This window comes from Argentina silus, assembly GCF_951799395.1.
Source record: "Argentina silus genome assembly, chromosome: 12".
Taxonomy (NCBI): Eukaryota; Metazoa; Chordata; class Actinopteri; order Argentiniformes; family Argentinidae; genus Argentina; species Argentina silus.
In genome coordinates, this window is record NC_139666.1 from 5,502,364 (window position 1) to 5,525,435 (window position 23,072).

Sequence of the window (23,072 nt, forward strand, 5' to 3'; positions counted from 1 at the left end):
ATTGTTAACAAGTGTTACATCACAGTAAACCCTCAATCTCAACTGTCTAAACATGTATCTTTTGCTTTTATTCAGAGCCTCCAACCAATGTCCGAATCAGCGACATCACCAAGAACACCATCAGCTTAGCATGGCAGAAGCCCAATTACGATGGTGGTAGTAAAATAACAGGATACATCATAGAGAAGAGAGAGGATCCCAAAGGCAGATGGACAAAGGCCCACCTTACAAATATTACCAACCTACAATTTACTGTGACAGGTCTCACTCAGGATGAGTCTTATGAGTTCAGAGTCATGGCAAAGAATGCTGTTGGATCCATCAGCAACCCATCCATAATTGCAGGCCCTGCAACTTGTGTGGACACATATGGTGGGTTGTATTCCACATTGTGTGGACAATAAATAAATAAATAAATAATAATAAAAATGTTGTGTTCCATTCAGCAGTCCAGACAGGCATGTAATTTAAAATAACATGCATCATTACTGTGTGTTGTCCTACAGGTGCTCCTGAGATTGAACTGCCTCAAGAGTATCTGGATGCTGTGAAACACCATGCTGGAGCTGCTGTTGAGCTGAAAGTTGGAATTATTGCAAAGCCTCAGCCTACAATTGAGTGGTTCAAGGATGGAAAGGAGCTTGAGTTCGGTGCTCAGTTGTCAATTAAAAACACTGCTGACTCTTCAAGTCTTCTCATCAAGGAAGCCACCCGTCTAAACTCTGGGACCTACGAGCTCAAAGTCAAGAATTCTTTGGGCTCAGCATTTGCCTCTATCAGAGTTCAAATTCTTGGTATGTATTGCTCCCTTCATTTCTACATCTTTATCTGTATGCCTATACTGTTTATACAGAATTGATAACTGCATGACACATTACAAACCTACCTTTAATTATAAAATAACCAAAAACATCAAAACTACATTTGACCAATGTGAAACTGTATTTTCTAAATCATTATCAGATAAACCTGGCCCGCCTGCTGGTGAGATTCAGTTCAAGAAGATCACAGCAGACAACATCACCATCATGTGGGATCCTCCAGCTGATGAGGGTGGAGCAATGGTCACACACTACATTGTAGAGAAGCGTGAGACCAGCAGAATCCTCTGGTCCATTATATCAGAGAATCTGGCGGAATGTATTGTGAATGTTCCGAGACTGATCCAAGGCAATGAGTACATATTCCGAATTCGGGGTGTGAACAAGTATGGAGTTGGAGATCCACTTGAATCTGAACCAGTGATCACAAGGAATGCATTTGGTAAGGAAACTATCTGTTCACTGTTCAATATGAACACATGATGACCCCACAGTGATCTAACACACTTTTATGTTTGCAGTTCCTCCTAGTCAACCCTCAAAGCCTCAAGTCAGCATGATTACAAAATCGACAATGACAGTGTTATGGGAGAGACCTGAACTTGATGGCGGAAGTGACATAGATGGATATTACCTGGAGAAGCGAGAGAAGAAGAGTCTGAGTTGGTTCAAGGTGGTTAAAGGAGCCATTCGTGACACAAGGCAGAAAGTTAGCAGCCTGACAGAGGCAAATGAATATCAGTACCATGTATGTGCTATCAACAAGGCAGGAGCAGGCCAATATTCAGTAGAATCTGACTTCTACAAAGCTGTAGACCCAGTTGGTAAGTGTCCTCATTGTTATATCAGAACATGAATACTAAGTTCAGTGCTTTCTCTACAATTCATTCATTGTCTTTATCTTACACCATTTTCTATTTATCAATTTAAGACCCACCAAGTGAACCAACCAAACTTAGAGTGGTTGACTCTACCAAAACATCTATCACCCTGGGATGGGTGAAGCCTGTGTACGACGGAGGCAGCGAGATCACACACTATATTGTTGAACAGATGAACACTGAGGATAGGGAATGGGTTGTCATCAGCTCCAAGGGTGAAGTGAGGACAACAGAGTATGTTGTGTCTCATCTCAAACCTGGGGTCTACTACTTCTTCCGTGTATCTGCTGTCAACTGTCTGGGAGCAGGTGAAACTATTAAGATGTACCAGCCGGTTCAAGCCAAAGATATTCTCGGTTTGTATTAAAATATTCACTCAATATTCTCTTTTTATTTAGATATTGTAGTAACAAATATCTCACTGTCCTAATGTCTTATTTTTTCTTTATCTCCAACAGAGGAAGCCGATCTTGATTTGGATGTTCCAATGACGACTCAATATACTGCCAAATCAGGAAGGGATGTCGAAATAATGATTCCACTGAAGGGCAGACCGGCACCAAACGTGACATGGAGAAGGGGAGACAAAAACATTGCTGGTGATGCAAAGTATACGATTCACAGCACAGAATCTTCAACTGTCCTCATCATTCCTAAGGTCACCCGTGATGACTCAGGCAAATACATTCTGGAAATTGAAAATGGTGTTGGTGAGCCAAAGATCATAACTGTGTCTGTCAAAGTGCTTGACACCCCATCCACTTGCCAGAAGCTGTTGATTAAGAATGTTACGAGAGGCAAGTTAACTCTGAGCTGGGAAGCTCCTCTAATTGACGGCTGTTCTCCAATCACTAACTACATAGTTGAGAAGAAAGATTCTACTATGAGAGCCTTTACCATCGTGTCATCAGAGTGCTCCAATACATCATACAAAATGGAGGGTCTGTCAGAGGAAATCGCCTACCTCTTCCGCGTATCAGCTGAAAATGTGAATGGAACAGGTGATACATGTGAGACCACAGTGCCAGTCAGGGCAACAGAGACACCTGGCCCTGTCAAAGAACTCATCATGACAGACTCTACTAAAACATCAGTGACACTGCAGTGGACAAAGCCTGACCATGATGGTGGTAGCCACATCTCCGACTATGTCATTGAGAAGAAAACTAAAGACGAGGACACATGGACCCTTGCTGGAACATGCAAGCGTTGCCATTGTGAGGTTGCAAATCTGAAGGAAAATTCTGAAATCTACTTAAGAGTATTCTCAAAGAATGAGAAGGGCAACAGTGATTTCTCCCAAGTTGGACCAATTACAGTACATGACTTCCTCATTCCACCTGAGGCAAAACTTACTGATTATCCAGGTGGTGAACTCAGTGTTCGCATTGGTCAAAATGTGCATATTGAGCTACCATTCAAGGGTAAACCCAAGCCTTCCATTCAGTGGATGAAAGATGATGTTCCCTTGAAAGAGAGTGAGAAGATTCGCTTCCGTGTAACTGACAATAAAGTTGCTCTGACGGTCAGAAACTCAAGAAAAGAGAACGCAGGAAAATATACATTGGTTCTGGACAACAAAATTGTTAAGAACTTCTTTGACATTAATGTCATTACTCTTGGAGCACCCTCTGTTCCAGTTGGTCCAATACGATTTGATGAAATCAAAGCCCAAAGCATCATCATATCTTGGGATGAACCACAGGACAACGGAGGTGGAGAAATCACCTGCTACAGTGTGGAGAAACGAGAGACATCCCATGCTAACTGGAAGATAGTTTGTTCAAGTGTAGTGAGGACAACATTCAAGATACCCAACTTGGTTAAAGGCACAGAGTACCAATTCAGAGTACGAGCAGAGAACAAATATGGCGTCAGTGAAGCTTTGAATTCACAAGAAGTGGCTGCCCAACACCAATACAAGGTACCGGGCGCGCCAGGAAAGCCTTTGGCATACAATGTTACAAGTGATGGCATGACTATTCAGTGGGAAGCATCCAGCTTTGATGGTGGTTCACCAATCACTGGCTATCATGTTGAGAAAAAAGACAGAAACAGCCTTCTGTGGACCAAGGTGAATTCCACAGTCATTTCTGCCAGAGATTACAGAATTATTGGACTATTAGAGGGACTGGAATACTCATTCAGAGTCTATGCGCAGAATAATGCTGGCTTGAGTCCTGTCAGTGAGCAAAGCAAACATGCCCTTGCAATCTCTCCAGTGGGTGAGTAGTTCAAATGTTTTCCCCAATTTCTATCACAATTCATAAATATATGTTACAAAGGTATAAACTTTGGAAACTTGACATTTCCTTCCCTCCATAGATCCACCCGGTACTCCTAACTGCATTGATGTCACAAGAGACTCTGTCACCCTCAAATGGGATATACCAAAGAGAGATGGAGGCAGTAGAATTGTGGCATACAGTGTAGAGAGACGTCAAGGGAGAGGACGCTGGTTGAGATGCAACTTCACTGATATCTGTGAATGCCAGTTCACAGTAACTGGGCTTCCTGCTGGTGACCGCTTTGAGTTCAGAGTGATCGCCAGAAATGCTGTCAGTACAGTTAGTCCACCTTCCCAGTCCTCTGGCTACATAATGACCAAAGACGAGAGTGGTAAGCATGCATAGAAATATTTTTTATAACTGATGTGTATGTGGCATGTCTGTGTGATGATGTTGATCACTAATTGTATGTTTTTTTGTGTCTCTGTATAGTCTCTCCTAACATTGAGTTCAGCGCTGATCAGGTGCCAACAATAAAGGCTGGTGAAAACGTCAGCCTTAGCTGCATTATCACTGGACGACCCGTGCCTCAGGTCATATGGTATAAGGATGGTAGAGAGATTGATAAGAAGCTGATGATTGATATTGAAATCACAACAGCCATCGGATCGAGCTCCCTTTTCATCAGAGATGCAAATCGTAACCACCGTGGTGTGTACTCTGTGGAGGCCAAGAACAGCTCTGGAACCAAGAAGGAGGATGTCAATGTCAGAGTCCAAGGTTGGTTATCGAATTATTGGTTAACGCCTTACATTAAGTTGGTCTATAATTGTGTATTAACGCAATGATTACTCTAGAAATGATGCTGTATTAACATATTGTGAAATGATAATTTAGTGATTTAGGCGGGCAGTTTTTGTCATTACACAAGTGGAAATAGGAAATCTCTCTTCCATTTATTTAAAAACACTGAGCTGCATTATGATGGAATTACAAAACAATCACTTTTGGCTCTTAAATATGTAGTCTCTATTTGTAAAGTAGATGACGCTAGATTGATGCTTACTAACTGTTTCTGTTTTCTTTAGATACCCCTGGACCACCTGAGGGGCCTGTGCGTTTTACAGGTATAACTGCAGAGAAGGCAACTGTCTGGTGGAACCCTCCAGAAAACGATGGCTGTGCTGCAATTACTCACTATGTGGTAGAGAAGAGAGAGACATCTAGGATCTCCTGGGCACTTTTGACCAGCAAGTGTGAGGCTTGTTCATTCAATGCCACCAAGCTGATCAAGGGCAATGAGTACCAGTTCCGTGTTTCTGCTGTCAACAAGTTTGGTGTTGGACGACCACTCGACTCGGATCCAATCGTTGCAAAAATGCAATTCAGTAAGTCCTACCAAAAGGTCTAAAATCAATTACCAATGATATTCATAGAATTAGAAAATCATGTTTTCTAAAAACAAATGTTTCATTTTGTTTCCCAGCTGTCCCAGATGCACCAGGTACACCTGATGCTACACATGTGACTGGAGATAGCATCACTACGTGCTGGACAAGACCTAGATCAGATGGTGGAAATGAAATAAAGCACTACATCCTTGAGAGACGGGAGAAGAAGAGCCTGACATGGGTGAAGGTGTCCTCAAAGAGGCCAATCACTGAGCTCAGACACAGAGTGACAAAACTGACAGAAGGTAATGAGTATGAATTCCGTGTGATGGCTGAAAACGGTGCTGGAATAGGACCAGCAAGCAGCACATCAAGGCTTTTCAAGTGCAGAGAGCCAACAAGCCCACCAAGTGCTCCCACTATGGTGAAAGTCATTGACTCCACCAAGTCATCTGTAACCCTGGGATGGACTCAGCCCGTGTTTGATGGTGGTATGGAGATTATTGGCTACAACATTGAGATGTGCAAGGCAAGCCTTGAAGAATGGCACAGGATTAACACAGAAACCTGCATCCACACCAAATACACTGCTAAAGGTTTGGTGGCTGGTGAGGAATATAAGTTCCGTGTGAGTGCAGTAAATGGCTCTGGAACAGGGGAGACAGGGGAGATTCCCAATGCCGTGCAAGCTGCTGATAGACTAACATCTCCAGAAATCGACTTGGATGCAAGCTTCAAACAGACACACATTGTGAAGAATGGTGGCACTGTCTGTCTCCATATTAATTTCCGTGGGAAACCTGCTCCTCTCGCTACATGGACAAAAGCAGACGGAGAGCTTGGTGTTATGGCAGATGTTAATACAACTGATACATACAGCACCTTGACTATTGAGAGCTGTACCAGGTATGATGCTGGAAAATATACCTTATCTCTTGAGAACAACGGCGGCCGAAAGTCTATCACATTTACAGTTAAGGTGTTAGATACACCTGGGCCACCAGGAGGCATCTCCTTTAAGGATGTGACAAGAGGGGCCCTGACTATCATGTGGGATGCTCCCAGTACTGATGGCGGAGCCCGCATTCATCATTACAAAATAGAGAAGCGTGAGGCTAGCCATCTTAGCTGGCAGGAAGTAAGCAACAAATGCTCACGTCAAGTCCTTAGAGTGACCGACCTAGCAGTAGGTGTGCCATATCTATTCAGAATAATTGCTGAAAATCAGTATGGTCAGGGAGAACCATATGAGATGACCGAACCAATTGTTGCAACTGAGGAGCCTGCTCCACCCAAGAGGCTTGACATCATTGACACAACTAATTCAACAGCGACCTTGGCCTGGCTGAAACCTGAGCATGATGGTGGCAGTCGCATCACTGGTTATATTGTTGAAACTAAAGCAAAGGGCTCTGATCGCTGGATTGTTAGCGGTCAAACAAAGTCTCTGAAATTAGTCATCGAGGGCTTAATTGAGAACACAGAATATGATTTCCGTATCAAAGCTACAAATGATGCTGGTATTAGCCACCCAAGAGATGCATTCACATCCGTCATCATCAAGGAGCCTCGTATTGAGCCAACCGCTGATCTTAGTGGAATAAACAACCAGCTCATCACATGCAAGACTAGCGATAAATTCACCATTGATATTCCTATCAGCGGCAGGCCAGCTCCAAAGGTAACTTGGAAACTTGAGGAGATGAAGTTGAAGGAGACTGATCGGGTGTCTATCAAGACCACCAAAGAAAATACCACTCTAGTGGTAAAAGATAGCAAGAGAGGGGATAGTGGAAAGTACTACATCACGCTGGAGAATGTGGCGGGTGTGAAGACCTTCACTGTTACTGTCAACGTTGTTGGTAGACCCAGTGCAGTAACTGGACCTGTCGAAATCTCTGGCATCTCGTCAGAGTCCTGCACACTGACATGGGCCGAGCCATCAGATGATGGTGGCACAGAAATCAGTAACTACATCGTTGAGAAACGTGAGTCTGCATCCACATCCTGGCAAGTGGTGAACTCCAGTGTAAGGCGCACCACCATCAAAGTCACCCATCTGACTAAATACATGGAGTACACTTTCCGTGTGTGTGCTGAGAACAAGTATGGCGTGAGCAAGTCCATTGAGTCTGCGGCTGTGGTCATCGAACATCCATTTGGTGAGTAACGTAATATTTTGTTTACTCAATTTAATTTGACTTTTATGAAAATGTGAAGATAATAATGATTTTATTCTGTCTCATTTTCATTATCAGTTCCACCAAGTCCACCAACTCGACCAGATGTAGTGTCAGTATCTGCAAATGCCATTTGCATTAAGTGGGATCTGCCATACCATGATGGAGGAAGTCAGGTGACTGGATACTGGATTGAAAAGAAAGAGAGAAACACCATCCTGTGGGTGAGGGAGAACAAGATTCCATGCCTTGAGCGTCACTACAAAGTCTCCAGTCTCATTGAAGGTCTTGACTACCAGTTCAGAGTTTATGCAATGAATATTGCTGGTCTGAGCAAAGCCAGTGAAGCCTCCAGACCAGTGGTGGCCTTAAACCCTGTCGGTAAGATCATTATTTCAGTGACCTTTTTGGTTTTTAATGATTTGTTTTCTATCTTTCCCACTTACTCACTGTACAATCTCATTTTCTCTCTATTCAGATCCTCCAGGTAAACCCGAAGTGATTGATGTGACAAGATCTTCAGTGACGGTTTCTTGGTCTGTACCATTTAATGATGGTGGCAGCAAGATTGTTGGATATGTTGTTGAGCGCAAGCTATACAGCGAAGATGAGTATGACGAAGAACGCTGGTTGAAGTGTAACTACACTACTATCACCGAAACCCAGTTCACTGTCACATCCCTTGGGGAAGCAGAAGTGTATGAATTCCATATCATTGCCAAGAATGCAGCCGGGATTCACAGTGCACCATCCGAATCAACTGGGCCTATCACATGCAAGGATGAATACAGTAAGTTACTCCTAATTACAGTTTAGCTGTATCTCAACATTAGGGGAAATAAAACACATTTAATTTCTTCTATTTTTTTTGCCTTGTAGCTCCTCCCAAAGCTGAACTTGACAGCAAACTTGTTGGAGAGACAGTTACCATACGGGCTGGCTCCGACTTGGTCCTTGATGGTGCCGTTGGTGGTAAACCTGAGCCTAAGGTATTCTGGGCAAAGGGTGAGAAGGTATTGGAGCTGGGAGAGAAGTACTCCCTGACATACACCAGCACCAGGGCCATGGCCATCATCAAGAACTGTGACAGAAACGACACTGGGAAGTACAATCTCACCGTGAAGAACGCCAGTGGAACAAAGACAGCGGCTGTCAATGTGAAAGTTCTTGGTAAGAACACAAATTAAATACAAATCAATATAAACTAGGAGACTGAAACAGTCTATTCACTACTAATGGCACTTTTGTTTTACAGATACACCCGGGCCACCGGAAGACACTATCACCATCAGCAGGGTGACCGAGGAGAAGTGCTCAGTGTCATGGAGGATGCCCCTGGAGGACGGTGGAGACCTTGTCACGCATTACATCGTTGAGAGACGAGAGACCAGTCGTCTCAACTGGGTGATCATGGAAACAGAGTGCAAGACTCTGGCCTGTGTCAGCAGCAAGCTGATCAAGAATAACGAGTATGTGTTCCGTGTAAGAGGTGTTAACAAGTATGGACCTGGTGTGCCACTGGAGTCTGACCCTGTCATTGCAAGAAATGCCTACAGTAAGTATCTAATTAATCTAAATAATCTAAATGCCAACAGTGAGTGTCAAATTAATCAAATTAATCTAAATGCCAACAGTAAGTGTCGAATCAATCTAATTAATCTAAATGCCTACAGTAAGTCGAAGTGTCGAATTTTCATTCCAGAATTTGAGAAACAATTGTATAGTCAAACATGTTGATTTGATTTCAAAGTGCACTTTACGCATGGCCACAACACACTTTATATTAACATTTGCATGACGAGACACATGCTTATAAAAATAACAAGGATAAAACAAAAAAGCTTCAGGCAAACCCTAACATGAGTTAATTCATTACAGCTATTACTTCACCTCCTGGAGCTCCGGAAATCGCTGCTGTTGCAAAGGAACATGTCATCATTGAATGGCTGAAGCCTGAGAGTGATGGTGGAAGTGAAATCAAGAATTATCTTGTGGACAAACGTGAGAAGAATGGTCTCAGGTGGACCAGAGTTAATAAGACCTTTACCATCTATGACACTCGCTTGAAGATCTCCGGTCTCCTGGAAGGAAGTGACTACCAGTTCCGTGTGACCGCCGTAAACGCAGCAGGAAACAGTCAGCCAAGTGATGCATCTCCATACGTCTTATGTAGAGATCCAACTTGTAAGTATCACATATAACAAATTGTATTCATTCATTCAAACTTTTATTCATTCATACACATGATGTCAATCTATGTATTCCTTAAGATTTGTATGTACTGTAATACATATTGGTGTGTGCCTACACCGTAATTATACTGTAATTAGTTAATTAATTTAGGACACTTAGTATAGTGAGAGCAAACATACCGCTTATCCACATTTTTCATCTCAAACACTGCTGTTCCAATTGAGGAATAACATACTGTATTGGTCTTTTCCTCTTCCAGACACTCCTGCCCCTCCATCCATTCCTCGTGTGACAGATACTACCAGACATAGCATTAGCTTGGCATGGACAAGGCCAATGTATGATGGTGGTTCTAGTGTCACTGGCTATGTAGTTGAGATGCTGGAGGAGGGAACAGAACAGTGGTACAGAGCTCATCAACAGACTCTGAAGACTACAGCGTACGTTGCTGCTGGTCTTTCCAGTAACAAGAAGTATAGCTTCCGTGTAGCAGGCGTTAACAGTAAAGGCACTGGGGAATTCAGTGAACCAAGTGTGGAAACTGAGCCTCTGGAGAAAATTGGTAAGTTATCATGATTCTATTATCAATCATTCATAAAGACAGAACTTATTTAATATACTGATGTCTGCGTTGAATCTCAGACTTTGTTATCACAATTACATACTTGTATCTGAGCTTTAATGTTTGTCCAAACAGAAATCCCAGATCTTGAGCTTGCTGATGACTTGAAGAAGATTGTCTGCCTGAGAGCTGGTGGCACCATGAGGCTCTTTGTTGCTGTTACTGGACGACCTACACCAGTAGTGACCTGGAGAAAGACTGGGGTGGACCTTCAGAGTCGGGGCTTCATTGATGTCACTGACAGTTACACAACTTTGATTGTTGAGAAAGTCCACCGTTATGATGCAGGCAAATACACCATTGAGGCTGAAAATCCATCTGGCAAGAAGATAGCAACCGTTCTTGTCAAAATTTATGGTAAGTAATGTGAATAGGTTGATAAACTTAAAATGATTGAATGGAGTTATATACTATCTGAACAGTCAGTTAATCTGTTCTCGATCTTTCAGACACTCCTGGACCACCCGGTGCAGTTAAAGTTAAAGATTACACCAAGGAATCAGTGGTCATTACATGGGATGTGCCAAGTGTTGACGGAGGAGCACCTGTTAACAACTACATCATTGAGAAACGTGAAGCTTCAATGAAAGCTTTTAAAACAGTTACATCCGAATGCAGGAAGACACTATTTAGAATCACTGGACTGGAAGAAGGAACACACTACTTCTTCAGAGTGTTGCCAGAGAACATCTATGGTATTGGTGAACCATGTGAAATCACTGATGCAGTACTGGTCTGTGAAGTTCCCTCAATTCCTCAGGACTTGGAGATTGTGGACGTGACTAAGTCCACGGCCATCCTGAGATGGGAAAAACCACTTTATGATGGTGGCAGCAGACTGACAGGCTTTGTCATTGAAGCCTGCATTGCTGGATCAGACAGATGGACGACAGTTGCCACCTTGAAATCATCAGTGTCTCAGCACACTGTCACTGCTCTGAATGAAAATGAAGAATACTTCTTCAGAATCAGAGCTACTAACAGCAGAGGAGTCAGTGAGGCAAGAGACATTATGTCATCTGTGACCATTCAAGAAGAAAGAGGTATGTCGAGTTTTGCTTCATGTATGTACACATGGTTAATAATGAAAAAGCTTAAAAGTCCTAAAATGTTTCTTTTTTCTTTTTACAGTGGCACCCAAGATTGATCTAACAGGTCTTCCACAGAAGATTGTCAATGTGCCCGCTGGCAAACCTATCATCCTCAATATTCCTATTAAAGGCAGACCTCTTCCAGCTTGCTCATGGTTCTATGGTGGTGCTAAGATGAAGGACAGTCTTGACCGTGTCAAGATTGAGACCACTGGAAAATACACCAAGCTGACTGTCCGTGAAACAACAATTGATGACACTGGTGACTACACTCTCGAAGTGAAGAATGTCACAGGAATCGCCAGAGAGGTCATCAAAGTTGTTATTCTCGGTAAGTGTTTTTTGTCTGCGTATTTGTGTCTGTGTATTTGTATTTGTGTCACATTCCCATACATCTGTAAGACAAGTACAGCTTTAGTACTGCTCATCTTCACTTCTCAATCTAGATAAACCTGGAGTACCTGTTGGACCTGTGAGAATTGATGAGGTTGATGGCGTCTCAGTAACTGTAAGCTGGGAACCACCAGAGAAGGATGGCGGTGCCAATGTCAGTGGCTATGTCGTTGAACAGCGTTGCGCTCATCGTCCTGGATGGCTACCTGTGTCAGAATCTGTCACGAGACCCACATTTAAGTTCACCAGACTGACTGAGGGAACTGAATATGTGTTCCGTGTTGCTGCTACAAACCGCTTCGGGATCGGAGGATTCTTACAGTCTGGAGTTGTTGAATGCAAGAGTCCTAAGAGTAAGTTATAAACACATGTCAAACACATTTAATTGCATCATGTGGGAGAGATATTAGCTATAAATGTTCTAATTTCAAATATCTCTCCAGCCGTACCAAGTGCACCAAGCCAACCAGAGGTCCTTGATGTGTCTCATGACGGAATGACACTAACATGGCAACCACCAGAGGAAGATGGCGGCTCCCAAGTGTCTGGATACATAATTGAGCGCAAGGAGACCAAGTCTGACAGATGGATGAGCATCAATAAGAATCCAGTAACAATGACCAGATACAGATCAACAGGCCTGATTGAAGGCCTTGAGTATGAACACAGAGTGACAGCCATGAACTCCAGAGGCTCTAGTAAACCTAGCTTAAGTTCTAAACCAGCTGTGGCCATGGATCCTATTGGTAAGTTCTACAAGCTTCGCCTATGCAATACTTTGAATGCTGTTTCTCATTTCAAATGTGTGAATAATTCTAAATCCTCTGCAACTTAGTATCTAATTTGAAACTAGTACGCACAACCATAACTACTGATTTTAAATCTCAACAGAACCTCCTGGCATACCACAACAGCCCAGAGTTACAGACACCACCAGGACATCAGTGTCTCTGGCCTGGCTTCCTCCTGAGGAAGAGGGAGGTTCCATCATCACCGGTTACCTGATTGAGATGCAGAAGGTTGATCAGGTGGAATGGACCAAGTGCAACACAACACCAACAAAGATCTGCGAATACACACTGACTCACATGCCCCAGGGAGCTGAGTACAAGTTCCGTGTTATGGCCTGCAATGCTGGTGGACCAGGAGAACCAATCGAGATTCCAGGAGTGGTCAAAGTTACAGAAATGCTTGGTATGGGAACAATACATTTATTCTGAAGAGCTGTATGTATTGTGTTATGGATCATTTATTTAGTTTGAAGGACATGTGTCAATTTGAACCAGCTTTAACTTGTATTGTTTCATTTCAGACTATCCTGATTATGAACTCGATAGCAAATATGAGGAAGGCTATGTCGTCAGACAGGGCGGAGTCATCAGACTCTCTGTGCCCATCAAGGGTAAACCATTCCCTACCTGCAAGTGGACAAAGGAAGGTCACGACATCTCTCACCGAGCTATGATTGCCACCAGTGATGAACTCACTGAGCTTGTGATCAAAGAGGCTCACAGAGATGATACCGGCACATACGACCTTGCACTGGAGAATAAATGTGGCAAGAAGGCTGTCTACATCAAGGTTAAAGTTATTGGACGCCCGGACGCTCCTGAAGGTCCTCTTGAGTTTGATGATATCCAAGCACGCTCTGTCAGAGTGAGCTGGAGACCTCCCTCAGAAGATGGTGGCTCTGATGTGCTTGGTTATATTGTTGAAAGACGGGAGGTTCCCAAAGCAGCATGGTACACTGTTGACTCAAGAGTGATTGACAAATCTCTGGTGGTCAAGGGACTAAAGGAAAATGTGGAGTACCACTTCAAGGTGACAGCGGAGAACCAGTTTGGTATTAGCAGATCTTTAAAATCAGATGAATCTGTGACACCAAAGACGCCTCTCTGTGAGTAGCCTATCATTCATGATTTACTACATTGTTCTACCAACATATAAGGAGTTAATGTATTAACGATCTTGACTTCCACTTCTTCTGTCAATGACTACAGGTCCACCAGAACCTCCAAGCAACCCAGCAGAGATTATGGATGTCACCAAGACCACTGTTGCTCTATCTTGGTCCAGGCCAAAGGATGATGGTGGCTCTCGTGTTACGGGATATTATGTTGAGAGAAGAGAGGTGTCTACCGAGAAGTGGGTGCGTCATAATAAGACGCACATCACTACCACAATGTACACTGTCACTGGACTCATCCCTGATGCTGAATATAAGTTCCGTGTCGTGGCTCAAAATGACGTCGGTCGTAGTGAACCTGGCCCTGTGTCTGAGTCAGTTGTGTGCAAAGATCCATTCGGTGAGTAATGGCTTTATAACAAGTGTTATAAGGGCTTATATAACTTGAATAAATGTTTTATCTCACTATACTGTTATTATCCGGATTGATTGTATCCACATGGATCAACAATAATCCGCAAGGAGAAATCTTGCCTTCCTTTGCTTTTACATTACGACCGCATCAGTCCTTTATAACAAGTGTATAACAAGGATAACTGCAGCAATAGCAGAAACTGCCATGAGCTCTAGAATTGCTGTTTGCTAGCTATGCAATCTTAATAAAGCCATGTTGGTGCAGCAAAAATACATACATACATCTATACAGCTGGACATAGTTTTATTTTGGGAAATATAGCATCTAACTTCTACACTGCCATGCATATTATCCAATCAGCTGATATTTTACGAGAAAAGGTCGCCCCATAATGCCTTGCATGGAGTCACATCCGACTGCAAAAAAACACCTATTCGGGAGGTCTGCCAAATGACATCCTAGTCCACTATGGTCAGGGATGATCTGCTATCTTTTCACCCTCAGAATCTCAAAATAGCAGACTATTAGAGGACTGATGCACATTCTTTTTTGGCAGTGTGAATTTCATTGTCATATCTCTTTTTGTACAGACAAACCAAGTCAACCAGGCGATATTGACATCATCTCCATCACCAAAGACCAAATTACTATTCACTGGCTGCGGCCAGAGTGTGATGGTGGGAAAGAGATCCTTGGTTACTGGATTGAGTTCAGACAAGCAGGTGAAAGTGCCTGGAAGAAATGCAACAAGGAGCGTTCAAAGGACAGACAGTTTACCATGGGTGCTCTTATGGAGGCTACAGAATATGAGTTCAGAGTGTTGGCTGAAAATGAAACCGGACTGAGCAGACCACGCAGAACTGCAATGGGTATCAAGACTAAACTGAGCGGTATGTTGAGAAATTATTTTGTTGTCCATTATGATAAGATACTGCAAGTGCCTTACCAGATTAACATGATCACAAATGATCACCTTTAACGCTATGATTATGTTTCAACAGTTGGAGAGACTCCAAGTCTCAAGCAAGAGGTACAAGATGTCACCACAAAACTTGGCGAATCAGGGACATTGAGCTGCCAGATTATCGGAAGGCCCCTTCCTGAGATTAAATGGTACAGATATGGCAAGGAGCTGATCCAAAGCCGTAAATACAAGACAAGCTCTGATGGTCGTAACCATTCATTGACCGTAGCCACAGATGAACAAGAGGACGAGGGCCTGTACACTTGCAGAGCCATCAACGAAGCAGGTGAAATAGAGAGCAGTGGCAAGCTGTTCTTACAGGCTGCTCCTCAGTTACATCCTGGATTCCCATTGAAAGAAAAATACTATGCAGGATGTGGAACAAGTCTGCGTCTACATGTTGTCTACATTGGCCGTCCTATTCCACAAATCATGTGGTTCTATGACAAGAAGCCTCTTAATGCATCTGCAAATGTTATCATTGAGAACACTGAGAGCTACACTCACCTGGTTGTGAGAAATGTCCAGCGCAAGACCAACGCAGGACGCTACAAGGTGCAGCTGAGTAACAAATTTGGTACCATCGACACAGTTCTTCGTGTTGAAATCCAAGGTAAAATATTTTACTACAGTCATTGCAAGAACATCACTGTTTGCTGGAGAAACACGTCATGAAAATGAGAGGACTTTTAACTCAAATGTGCATTTTTGTTTTCAGATAAACCTGAAATCCCTGAGGGACCAATTGTTGTGGATGCTATATTGAAGAGCTCGGTGATCATCAGCTGGAAATCTCCCAAGGATGATGGTGGATCAATGATCACCAACTACATTGTGGAGAAACGAGAAGCAAAGGAGGGAGAGCAGTGGCACTTGGTGTCTTCATCAGTGTCAGGAACAACTTGTCGCGTTCCCAACCTCATTGAGAGTGCCGGATATTACTTCCGTGTTTCTGCACAGAACCAATACGGCGTTAGTAAGGCACTGGAGATTCCAGCTGTACTCATTATCAAGAGTCCATTTGGTGAGTATAATGGCTATGATATTTATATATCAATAAATAACATTTTATTTAAATATCAAGTGATGAGAGTGCAAGTAAAAACTACCCTTTGTTGTTTCTTAGAAAAACCTGGAATCCCACAACAGCCTGTTGTCACCGGGGTCACAAAGGACTCCTGTGTTGTGACTTGGAAAGCACCAAGCAGCGATGGAGGTGCAAAGATTAAGAATTACTTCCTGGAGAAACGAGAAAAGAAACAGAATAAATGGATCGCTGTGACCACCGCTGAAATCCATGAGACATTCTACAATGTTAAAGGCCTGATTGAGCGATTTGAGTATGAATTCCGTGTCAAATGCGAGAATATGGGTGGTGAGAGTGACTGGAGTGAGGTTTCAGAGCCCATCATTCCCAAATCAGATACCACACCACGTGCCCCTGTCTTCAGAGATGAGCTAAGAGACATGAGTGTGAAATATAAAGCCAATGCTACATTTGTCTGCAAGGTTGTTGGAAATCCTAAACCTTTGATCAAATGGTACAGGCGTGGCAAAGAGATTCAACCAGATGGACAAAAGATCAAAGTACAAGAATTCAAGGGAGGCTATTACCAACTTGTTGTCACTGCTGCTGATGAAGAAGACGCTACAGTATATCAAGTTAGGGCAACAAATGAACTGGGATCAATCTCTACGACTGTGAACTTGGAGGTTGAAGGTAAGCATATTTGATAGGCTGTATGACAGTATTGCACTTCACATTATTTGCCTTTAAGGACACTTAAAAAGGGTCCCTGAAACTTATTTGGACAGAAAGGGGAAAAACTATCCATGCCCATTAATAAGCAATTACACATGCTTACACATTCAAGCTTAATACATGGTTTAGTAATTTGTAATGATTTTTAACTATCTAATATATATGATGTATGTATTCATAGACCCAAATAATGTATGTTATTTCCTCTGTCTCTTCTAGTTCCTGCCCAGATTCATCTACCCGAACATCTTCAAGGCATGGGAGCTGTCCATGCAGTCCGTGGTGATGTGGTTACCATCAAGATCCCCTGCACTGGCAAACCTGACCCCGCCATTGTATGGCAGAAGGGATCAGAAATCATTGCCAACTCTGCTTACCATCAAGTGATCTGCACCAGATCATTCACTTCACTTGTTTTCCAGAAAGGAGTTCAAAGGAAAGATGCAGGCTACTACATCATTACTGCCAAGAACCGATTTGGGACTGACAAACAGACAGTTGAACTTGATGTAGCAGATGTGCCAGAAGCTCCTAAAGGCATTAAAGTCAGTGAAATTACTCGTGATTCTATTACTCTTACCTGGAGTGCCCCTGCAGATGGCGGAAGCCCTATCATCAACTACATTGTGGAGAAGTGCCCCACTACAGCTGACAGATGGATCCGTGCTGGCCAGACCACTGAACCTCATTACACTATGATCAATGTGTTTGGCAAGACAAAATATCAGTTCCGTGTCATTGCAGAGAACCAATTTGGTGTTAGTGGGCCATCTGAACCAACTGAGCCTGTTACAACAATCGAGGATAAATCGGTCATCAGAAACTATGATGAAGAAGTTGATGAAGCTAGAGAGATCATCAAAGGGGAGGCACCACTCTCTAAAGTCAAGACTTTGATGACCAAATACACAATTTCTGAAGAGCTGGCACGAGGACAATTTGGTATTGTTCATCGCTGTGTTGAAAACAGCACAAAGAAGACATTCATGGCTAAGTTGATCAAAATCAAGGGTACTGACCAGGAGCTGGTGGCTAGGGAAATAGAAACACTGAATCTGGCCAGACACAAGAACCTACTCTACCTCCATGAGTCATTTGAGAGCTTTGAAGAAATGGTCTTGATCTATGAGTTCATCTCAGGTGTGGACATATTTGAACGACTTGGCACAGCCAACTTTGAGCTTTCAGAGCAGGAGATTGTTAGGTACATGAGACAGGTGTGTCAAGCACTCAAGTTCTTGCACAGCCACAACTACGGCCATTTTGATATCAGACCAGAGAACATTGTCTACACCACAAGAAAGAGCACAAACATCAAGATTATTGAGATGGGCCAGGCTAGACTCCTGACACCTGGAGACAATATAAGAATCCAGTTCACTTCACCAGAGTACTGTGCACCCGAGGTCCACCGCCATGATCTTGTCAGCACTGCAACTGATATGTGGTCAGTTGGTGTGCTAACATACGTGCTCCTCAGTGGCCTTAACCCATTCTCTGCAGAGTCTAACACCAAAATGATTGAGAATATCTCAAATGCAGAGTACATATTTGATAGTGAGGCTTTCAATGACACCAGCCTTGAAGCTATGGACTTTGTGGACAGACTTCTGATCAAAGAGAGGAAGCATCGTATGACTGCTGCTGAAGCTTTGGAACATCCTTGGCTTAGAATGAAGATAGAGAACATTAGCACTAAAACGATAAAGACATTGAGACACAGAAGGTATTACCAAACACTGGTGAAGAAAGAGTGGAACACAATTGTCTCTGCAGCACGTGTTGCCTTTGGTGGTGCATTCAGAAGTCACAGAGGTGTTGAACTCGGCAGGGTGAAGGTTGGACAGCCTGCTCAAGGTCTGCGTGCTGGTCAGATCATGCATGGAGCTGCTGAAGAAGGTGGGCATGTCAGATTTGTTTGCAACATTGAAAACTATGACAAAGCCACTCAAGCAACTTGGTACTTTGGCACTCGGCAACTGACTGCAAGTCACAAATATGAAATCACCTACAGTAATGGTGTTGCTAGCATCTACGTCAAGGACATTGAAACATCGGATGATGGCGTCTACAGATGCAAAGTTGTCAGTGAGGACGGTGAAGATAGTGCCTATGCAGAACTCTTCGTCGAAACTGTGAGATGCTACCGTGAACACTTCATTGGACGCACAGTCAAGAAACTGAAAAGGAAAATTGACAAAACAGCAATTATGCAAAGGCCACCTGAGTTCACCCTTCCTCTGTTCAACCGTGCCGCTTACATTGGTGAAGATGTGCGTTTCGGCGTAACCATAACAGTGCATCCAGAGCCACAAGTCACATGGTTGAAGGCTGGACAAAGGATCAAACCAGGAGACAATGACAGGAAATACACTTTCACCAGTGACAAGGGACTTTATCAGTTGATGGTCCACAATCTTGACCTTGATGATGATGCTGAATATACCGTCATGGCCCACAACAAGTTTGGTGATGACAGTTGCACAGCCCGCCTCACAGTGACCCCTCACCCTGTTACTGACGACACCATGAAGCCGATGTTCAAACGACTGTTGGCCAATGTGGAGTGTGTTGAGGGACACAGTGTCCGTTTTGACCTGAGAGTATCAGGAATACCTGCACCCACTCTGAAGTGGGAGAAGGATGGCAAGCCATTGCAATTTAGACCACAGGTTGCAGTTGTTCAAGAGGATGTAGACTATCATGTTCTGCATGTCAGGGAAACTCTTATTGAGGACTCAGGGGTGTACAAAGTTACTGCAACAAACTCCACTGGATCAGTGAGTTGCCAAGCCACACTTAAAGTGGAGCGCATTACATACACAAGGAGAGAATATAAGAGTGAAGAGGAAAAACAGAGATATGTTCAGAAACAAATTGACAAAACATTGAAAATGGCTCAACGATTCTCCACCGCTGAATTCACGACACTCAATCCTGCGGCTCAAGAGGCGTTAAAACATGCTGCAGACATATACAAACCAGCAGTTAGCACCAAACATGTCGAAGGTGAATTTGATATCTCAATGGAAACAGAGGTCAAAAAGACAAGGGTAGAGGAAACAAGAATTCGCATGCCTTATGAAATTCCTGAGCCACGTGTCCGTGATGCAATTGCTCTGGACGAGGACATGGGAATTAAATACTTTGTGCCATTGTCTGATATGAAGTGGTACAGGAAACTCAGGGATCAGTTCGAAATGCCTGAGAGGATGGAGAAAATTGTACAGAAGAGACAAAAACGCATTCGTCTCTCCAGGTGGGAGCAATTCTATGTCATGCCCCTTCCTAGAATTACTGACCAGTACAGGCCAAGATGGCGTATTCCAAAGCTCACTCAAGATGACTTGGAAACTGTTAGACCAGCAAGGCGTTCACCTTCCCCTGAATCTGAGGCTTCCTTCAGACAGAGAAGACGGTCTCTTGGTGATCTCTCAGATGAGGAACTTCTCATGCCCATTGACGATTACCTATCAATAAAGAGAACTGAGGAGGAAAGGATCGGACTGGAAGAGGAGCTAGAGCTTGGCTTCTCTGCTTCCCCACCAAGTGGCAGCCCTGTCCGTTTTGAATTGTCTTCATTGCGCCATCAATCACCAAGGCATGAGGAGAGGAGACATGTTGCAAGAAAAGAGAGGGAAATTAAAGTTTCATCAGTAGCTGAGGGAGTGAAAACAGAGCAAGTTCGCACCTCCTCTTACTTCCTGAGGAGGAGAAGATCATTGTCTCCCACATACATTGAACTGATGCGCCCTGTTTCTGAGCTGATCAGACCCCCACGTGCACGTCCTACTGCGGAGGTAGAGGGAGATGTCCTGGAGAGGAGATCACCCACCCCTGAGAGGACACGCCCACGGTCCCCCAGCCCTGTGTCCACTGAGAGATCCTCCAGGTCAGCGTCCAGATTTGAGAGGTCAGCAAGATTTGACATCATGTCTAGATATGAGGCCAGAAAAGCTGCACTGAAATCTGAGCGGAAGTACCAAGTTGTAACGCAAACACCCTTCAGCCTTGACCACCTCCCTCGCATAACTGTAAGGATGCGTTCCCACCGTGTCCCAAGTGGTCAGGATACAAAATTCACACTGAATGTCCAAGCAAAGCCAGAGGCTGATATCCAATGGTTCCATAATGGTCAACAGATTCAAGAAAGCAGCAAGTTCCATTTCACCAACATGAGTGGAGTACTGTCTCTCCAAGTCCTTGACTGTCATGCAGAGGACAGTGGCACTTACCGTGTTGTCTGCACAAACACAAAGGGAGAAGCATCAGACTATGGCACCCTTGACGTGTCTGGGGGTGAATTCTCCACATATTCATCACGTCGCAAAGATGAGGAGGCTCCAACACCATTTGTGCCTGATATCACAAAGACAGATCATTACCATACAGCATCCTTCAAGGCAGCTTCCTCGTCAAAGACACACATGGAAGTACATGAAAGTAAATCAAAGTTGACCGAAACACGTGAGGTTGTGTCACATGACAGATATGCATCTGCATCTGAGAGACATGCCTCATCTGAGAGACATGCCTCATCTGAAAGATATGCCTCATCTGAAAGATATGCATCATCTGAAAAATATGCATCATCTATTAAATACGCATCAACTGAGTACTTATCATCTGCATCATATTCATCCTCTGAGAGACATGCAACATCTGACAAGTTTGCATCATCAGAAACAAAAATGAAGGCTTTGAAGTCCACAGCTGCTGAGGAAGTGACTGTTCATAAAGTGAAGGCTACTCTACCAGCCAGAATCCTCACTAAACCACAGTCTCTTACAGTAAATGAGGGAGAGTCTGCTCGATTTACTTGTGACATTGATGGCGAACCAGCACCAACTGTTACATGGATGCATGAGGGACAAACTATTGTATCCTCTCATCGTCACCTGGTGACTACAACGCAATACAAGTCTACTTTTGAAATTGCCTCTGTTCAGTCTTCTGATGAGGGCAGCTACATACTGGTGGTTGAGAATTCTGAGGGCAAACAGGAGGCTCGATTTAGCCTAACCATTTTCAGACCAGCTCCCAAAGAGGTCATGGTTAAATCTCCTGAGCCTAAAGTCAAGTCACCAGAGCCCCAGGTTAAATCTCCTGAGCCTAAAGTCAAGTCACCAGAGCCCCAGGTTAAATCTCCTGAGCCTAAAGTCAAGTCACCAGAGCCCCAGGTTAAATCTCCTGAGCCTAAAGTCAAGTCACCAGAGCCCCAGGTTAAATCTCCTGAGCCTAAAGTCAAGTCACCAGAGCCCCAGGTTAAATCTCCTGAGCCTAAAGTCAAGTCACCAGAGCCCCAGGTTAAATCTCCTGAGCCTAAAGTCAAGTCACCAGAGCCCCAAGTTAAATCTCCTGAGCCGAAAGTCAAGTCACCAGAGCCCCAAGTTAAATCTCCTGAGCCGAAAGTCAAGTCACCAGAGCCCCAGGTTAAATCTCCTGAGCCGAAAGTCAAGTCACCAGAGCCCCAAGTTAAATCTCCTGAGCCAGAGGGAATCAAATCTCCAAGGGGCGTTAAGTCTCCTGAACCAATAGCCTCACCCCCTAGGGTTAAATCTCCAACTAGAGTCAAGTCTCCTGAGCCAATCACCTCGCCTCTGAGGGTCAAATCCCCTCCCCCAATCACCTCACCTCTGAGAGTGAAATCCCCTCCTACAGTCAAGTCTCCAGAGCCAATCACCTCACCTCTGAGGGTGAAATCCCCTCCTCCGATCACCTCACCTCTGAGGGTGAAATCCCCTCCCCCAATAAAGTCGCCTGAGCCAATCACTTCGCCTCAGAGGGTTAAATCCCCTCCCACAGTGAAGTCTCCAGAGCCAATTACCTCACCCAAGAGAGTGAAATCTCCACTCACTGTCAAGTCCCCAACTCCGTCAAAAGTGGAGAAGCCCCCAAAGATTGTTCACCAACTTGTAGCTGAGGCATCTGAGGACAAGGTGAAAATGTCCTGTGTTGCTGAAAGCAGTGTGAGAGAAGTTGTGTGGTACATCAATGGGAAGAAACTGGTACAGAGCAGCCACTACCAGTTCCATTCCTCAGTTGACGGGACTTGCTGTTTAATTATCCATGACCTCTCTGACAGTGACCAAGGTGAATACTCCTGTGAAGTCATTGCAGAGGGAGGAGTCTCTAGATCATCATTTTCATTCGTTGGCCAAGTGTTTAAATCTATCCGCACAAAAGTAACAGCTTATGTGGAACAGCAAATGGCTATTAAAGGTA

General features: G+C 43.9%; 1 protein-coding gene across 1 annotated transcript in view; it reads left to right on the forward strand.

The window, feature by feature from the left end:
• Nucleotides 1-23,072, forward strand: part of ttn.2 (titin, tandem duplicate 2) — a gene marked incomplete at its 5' end in the record, with an annotated part of 160,038 nt that overhangs the window by 135,062 nt on the left and 1,904 nt on the right. The window contains 29 exons of the mRNA XM_083682079.1: nucleotides 76-372; nucleotides 507-794; nucleotides 964-1,263; nucleotides 1,343-1,645; nucleotides 1,753-2,058; nucleotides 2,161-3,927; nucleotides 4,028-4,321; nucleotides 4,423-4,710; nucleotides 5,019-5,318; nucleotides 5,417-7,483; nucleotides 7,580-7,882; nucleotides 7,980-8,291; nucleotides 8,381-8,671; nucleotides 8,757-9,056; nucleotides 9,380-9,685; nucleotides 9,954-10,256; nucleotides 10,392-10,673; nucleotides 10,766-11,359; nucleotides 11,448-11,738; nucleotides 11,854-12,153; nucleotides 12,244-12,546; nucleotides 12,692-12,994; nucleotides 13,113-13,697; nucleotides 13,801-14,106; nucleotides 14,712-15,011; nucleotides 15,123-15,698; nucleotides 15,804-16,109; nucleotides 16,212-16,805; nucleotides 17,067-23,069. Of these exons, the coding sequence (XP_083538205.1) occupies nucleotides 76-372; nucleotides 507-794; nucleotides 964-1,263; nucleotides 1,343-1,645; nucleotides 1,753-2,058; nucleotides 2,161-3,927; nucleotides 4,028-4,321; nucleotides 4,423-4,710; nucleotides 5,019-5,318; nucleotides 5,417-7,483; nucleotides 7,580-7,882; nucleotides 7,980-8,291; nucleotides 8,381-8,671; nucleotides 8,757-9,056; nucleotides 9,380-9,685; nucleotides 9,954-10,256; nucleotides 10,392-10,673; nucleotides 10,766-11,359; nucleotides 11,448-11,738; nucleotides 11,854-12,153; nucleotides 12,244-12,546; nucleotides 12,692-12,994; nucleotides 13,113-13,697; nucleotides 13,801-14,106; nucleotides 14,712-15,011; nucleotides 15,123-15,698; nucleotides 15,804-16,109; nucleotides 16,212-16,805; nucleotides 17,067-23,069 (18,768 nt within the window). The remainder of the gene's footprint in view (nucleotides 1-75; nucleotides 373-506; nucleotides 795-963; nucleotides 1,264-1,342; nucleotides 1,646-1,752; nucleotides 2,059-2,160; nucleotides 3,928-4,027; nucleotides 4,322-4,422; nucleotides 4,711-5,018; nucleotides 5,319-5,416; nucleotides 7,484-7,579; nucleotides 7,883-7,979; nucleotides 8,292-8,380; nucleotides 8,672-8,756; nucleotides 9,057-9,379; nucleotides 9,686-9,953; nucleotides 10,257-10,391; nucleotides 10,674-10,765; nucleotides 11,360-11,447; nucleotides 11,739-11,853; nucleotides 12,154-12,243; nucleotides 12,547-12,691; nucleotides 12,995-13,112; nucleotides 13,698-13,800; nucleotides 14,107-14,711; nucleotides 15,012-15,122; nucleotides 15,699-15,803; nucleotides 16,110-16,211; nucleotides 16,806-17,066; nucleotides 23,070-23,072) is intronic.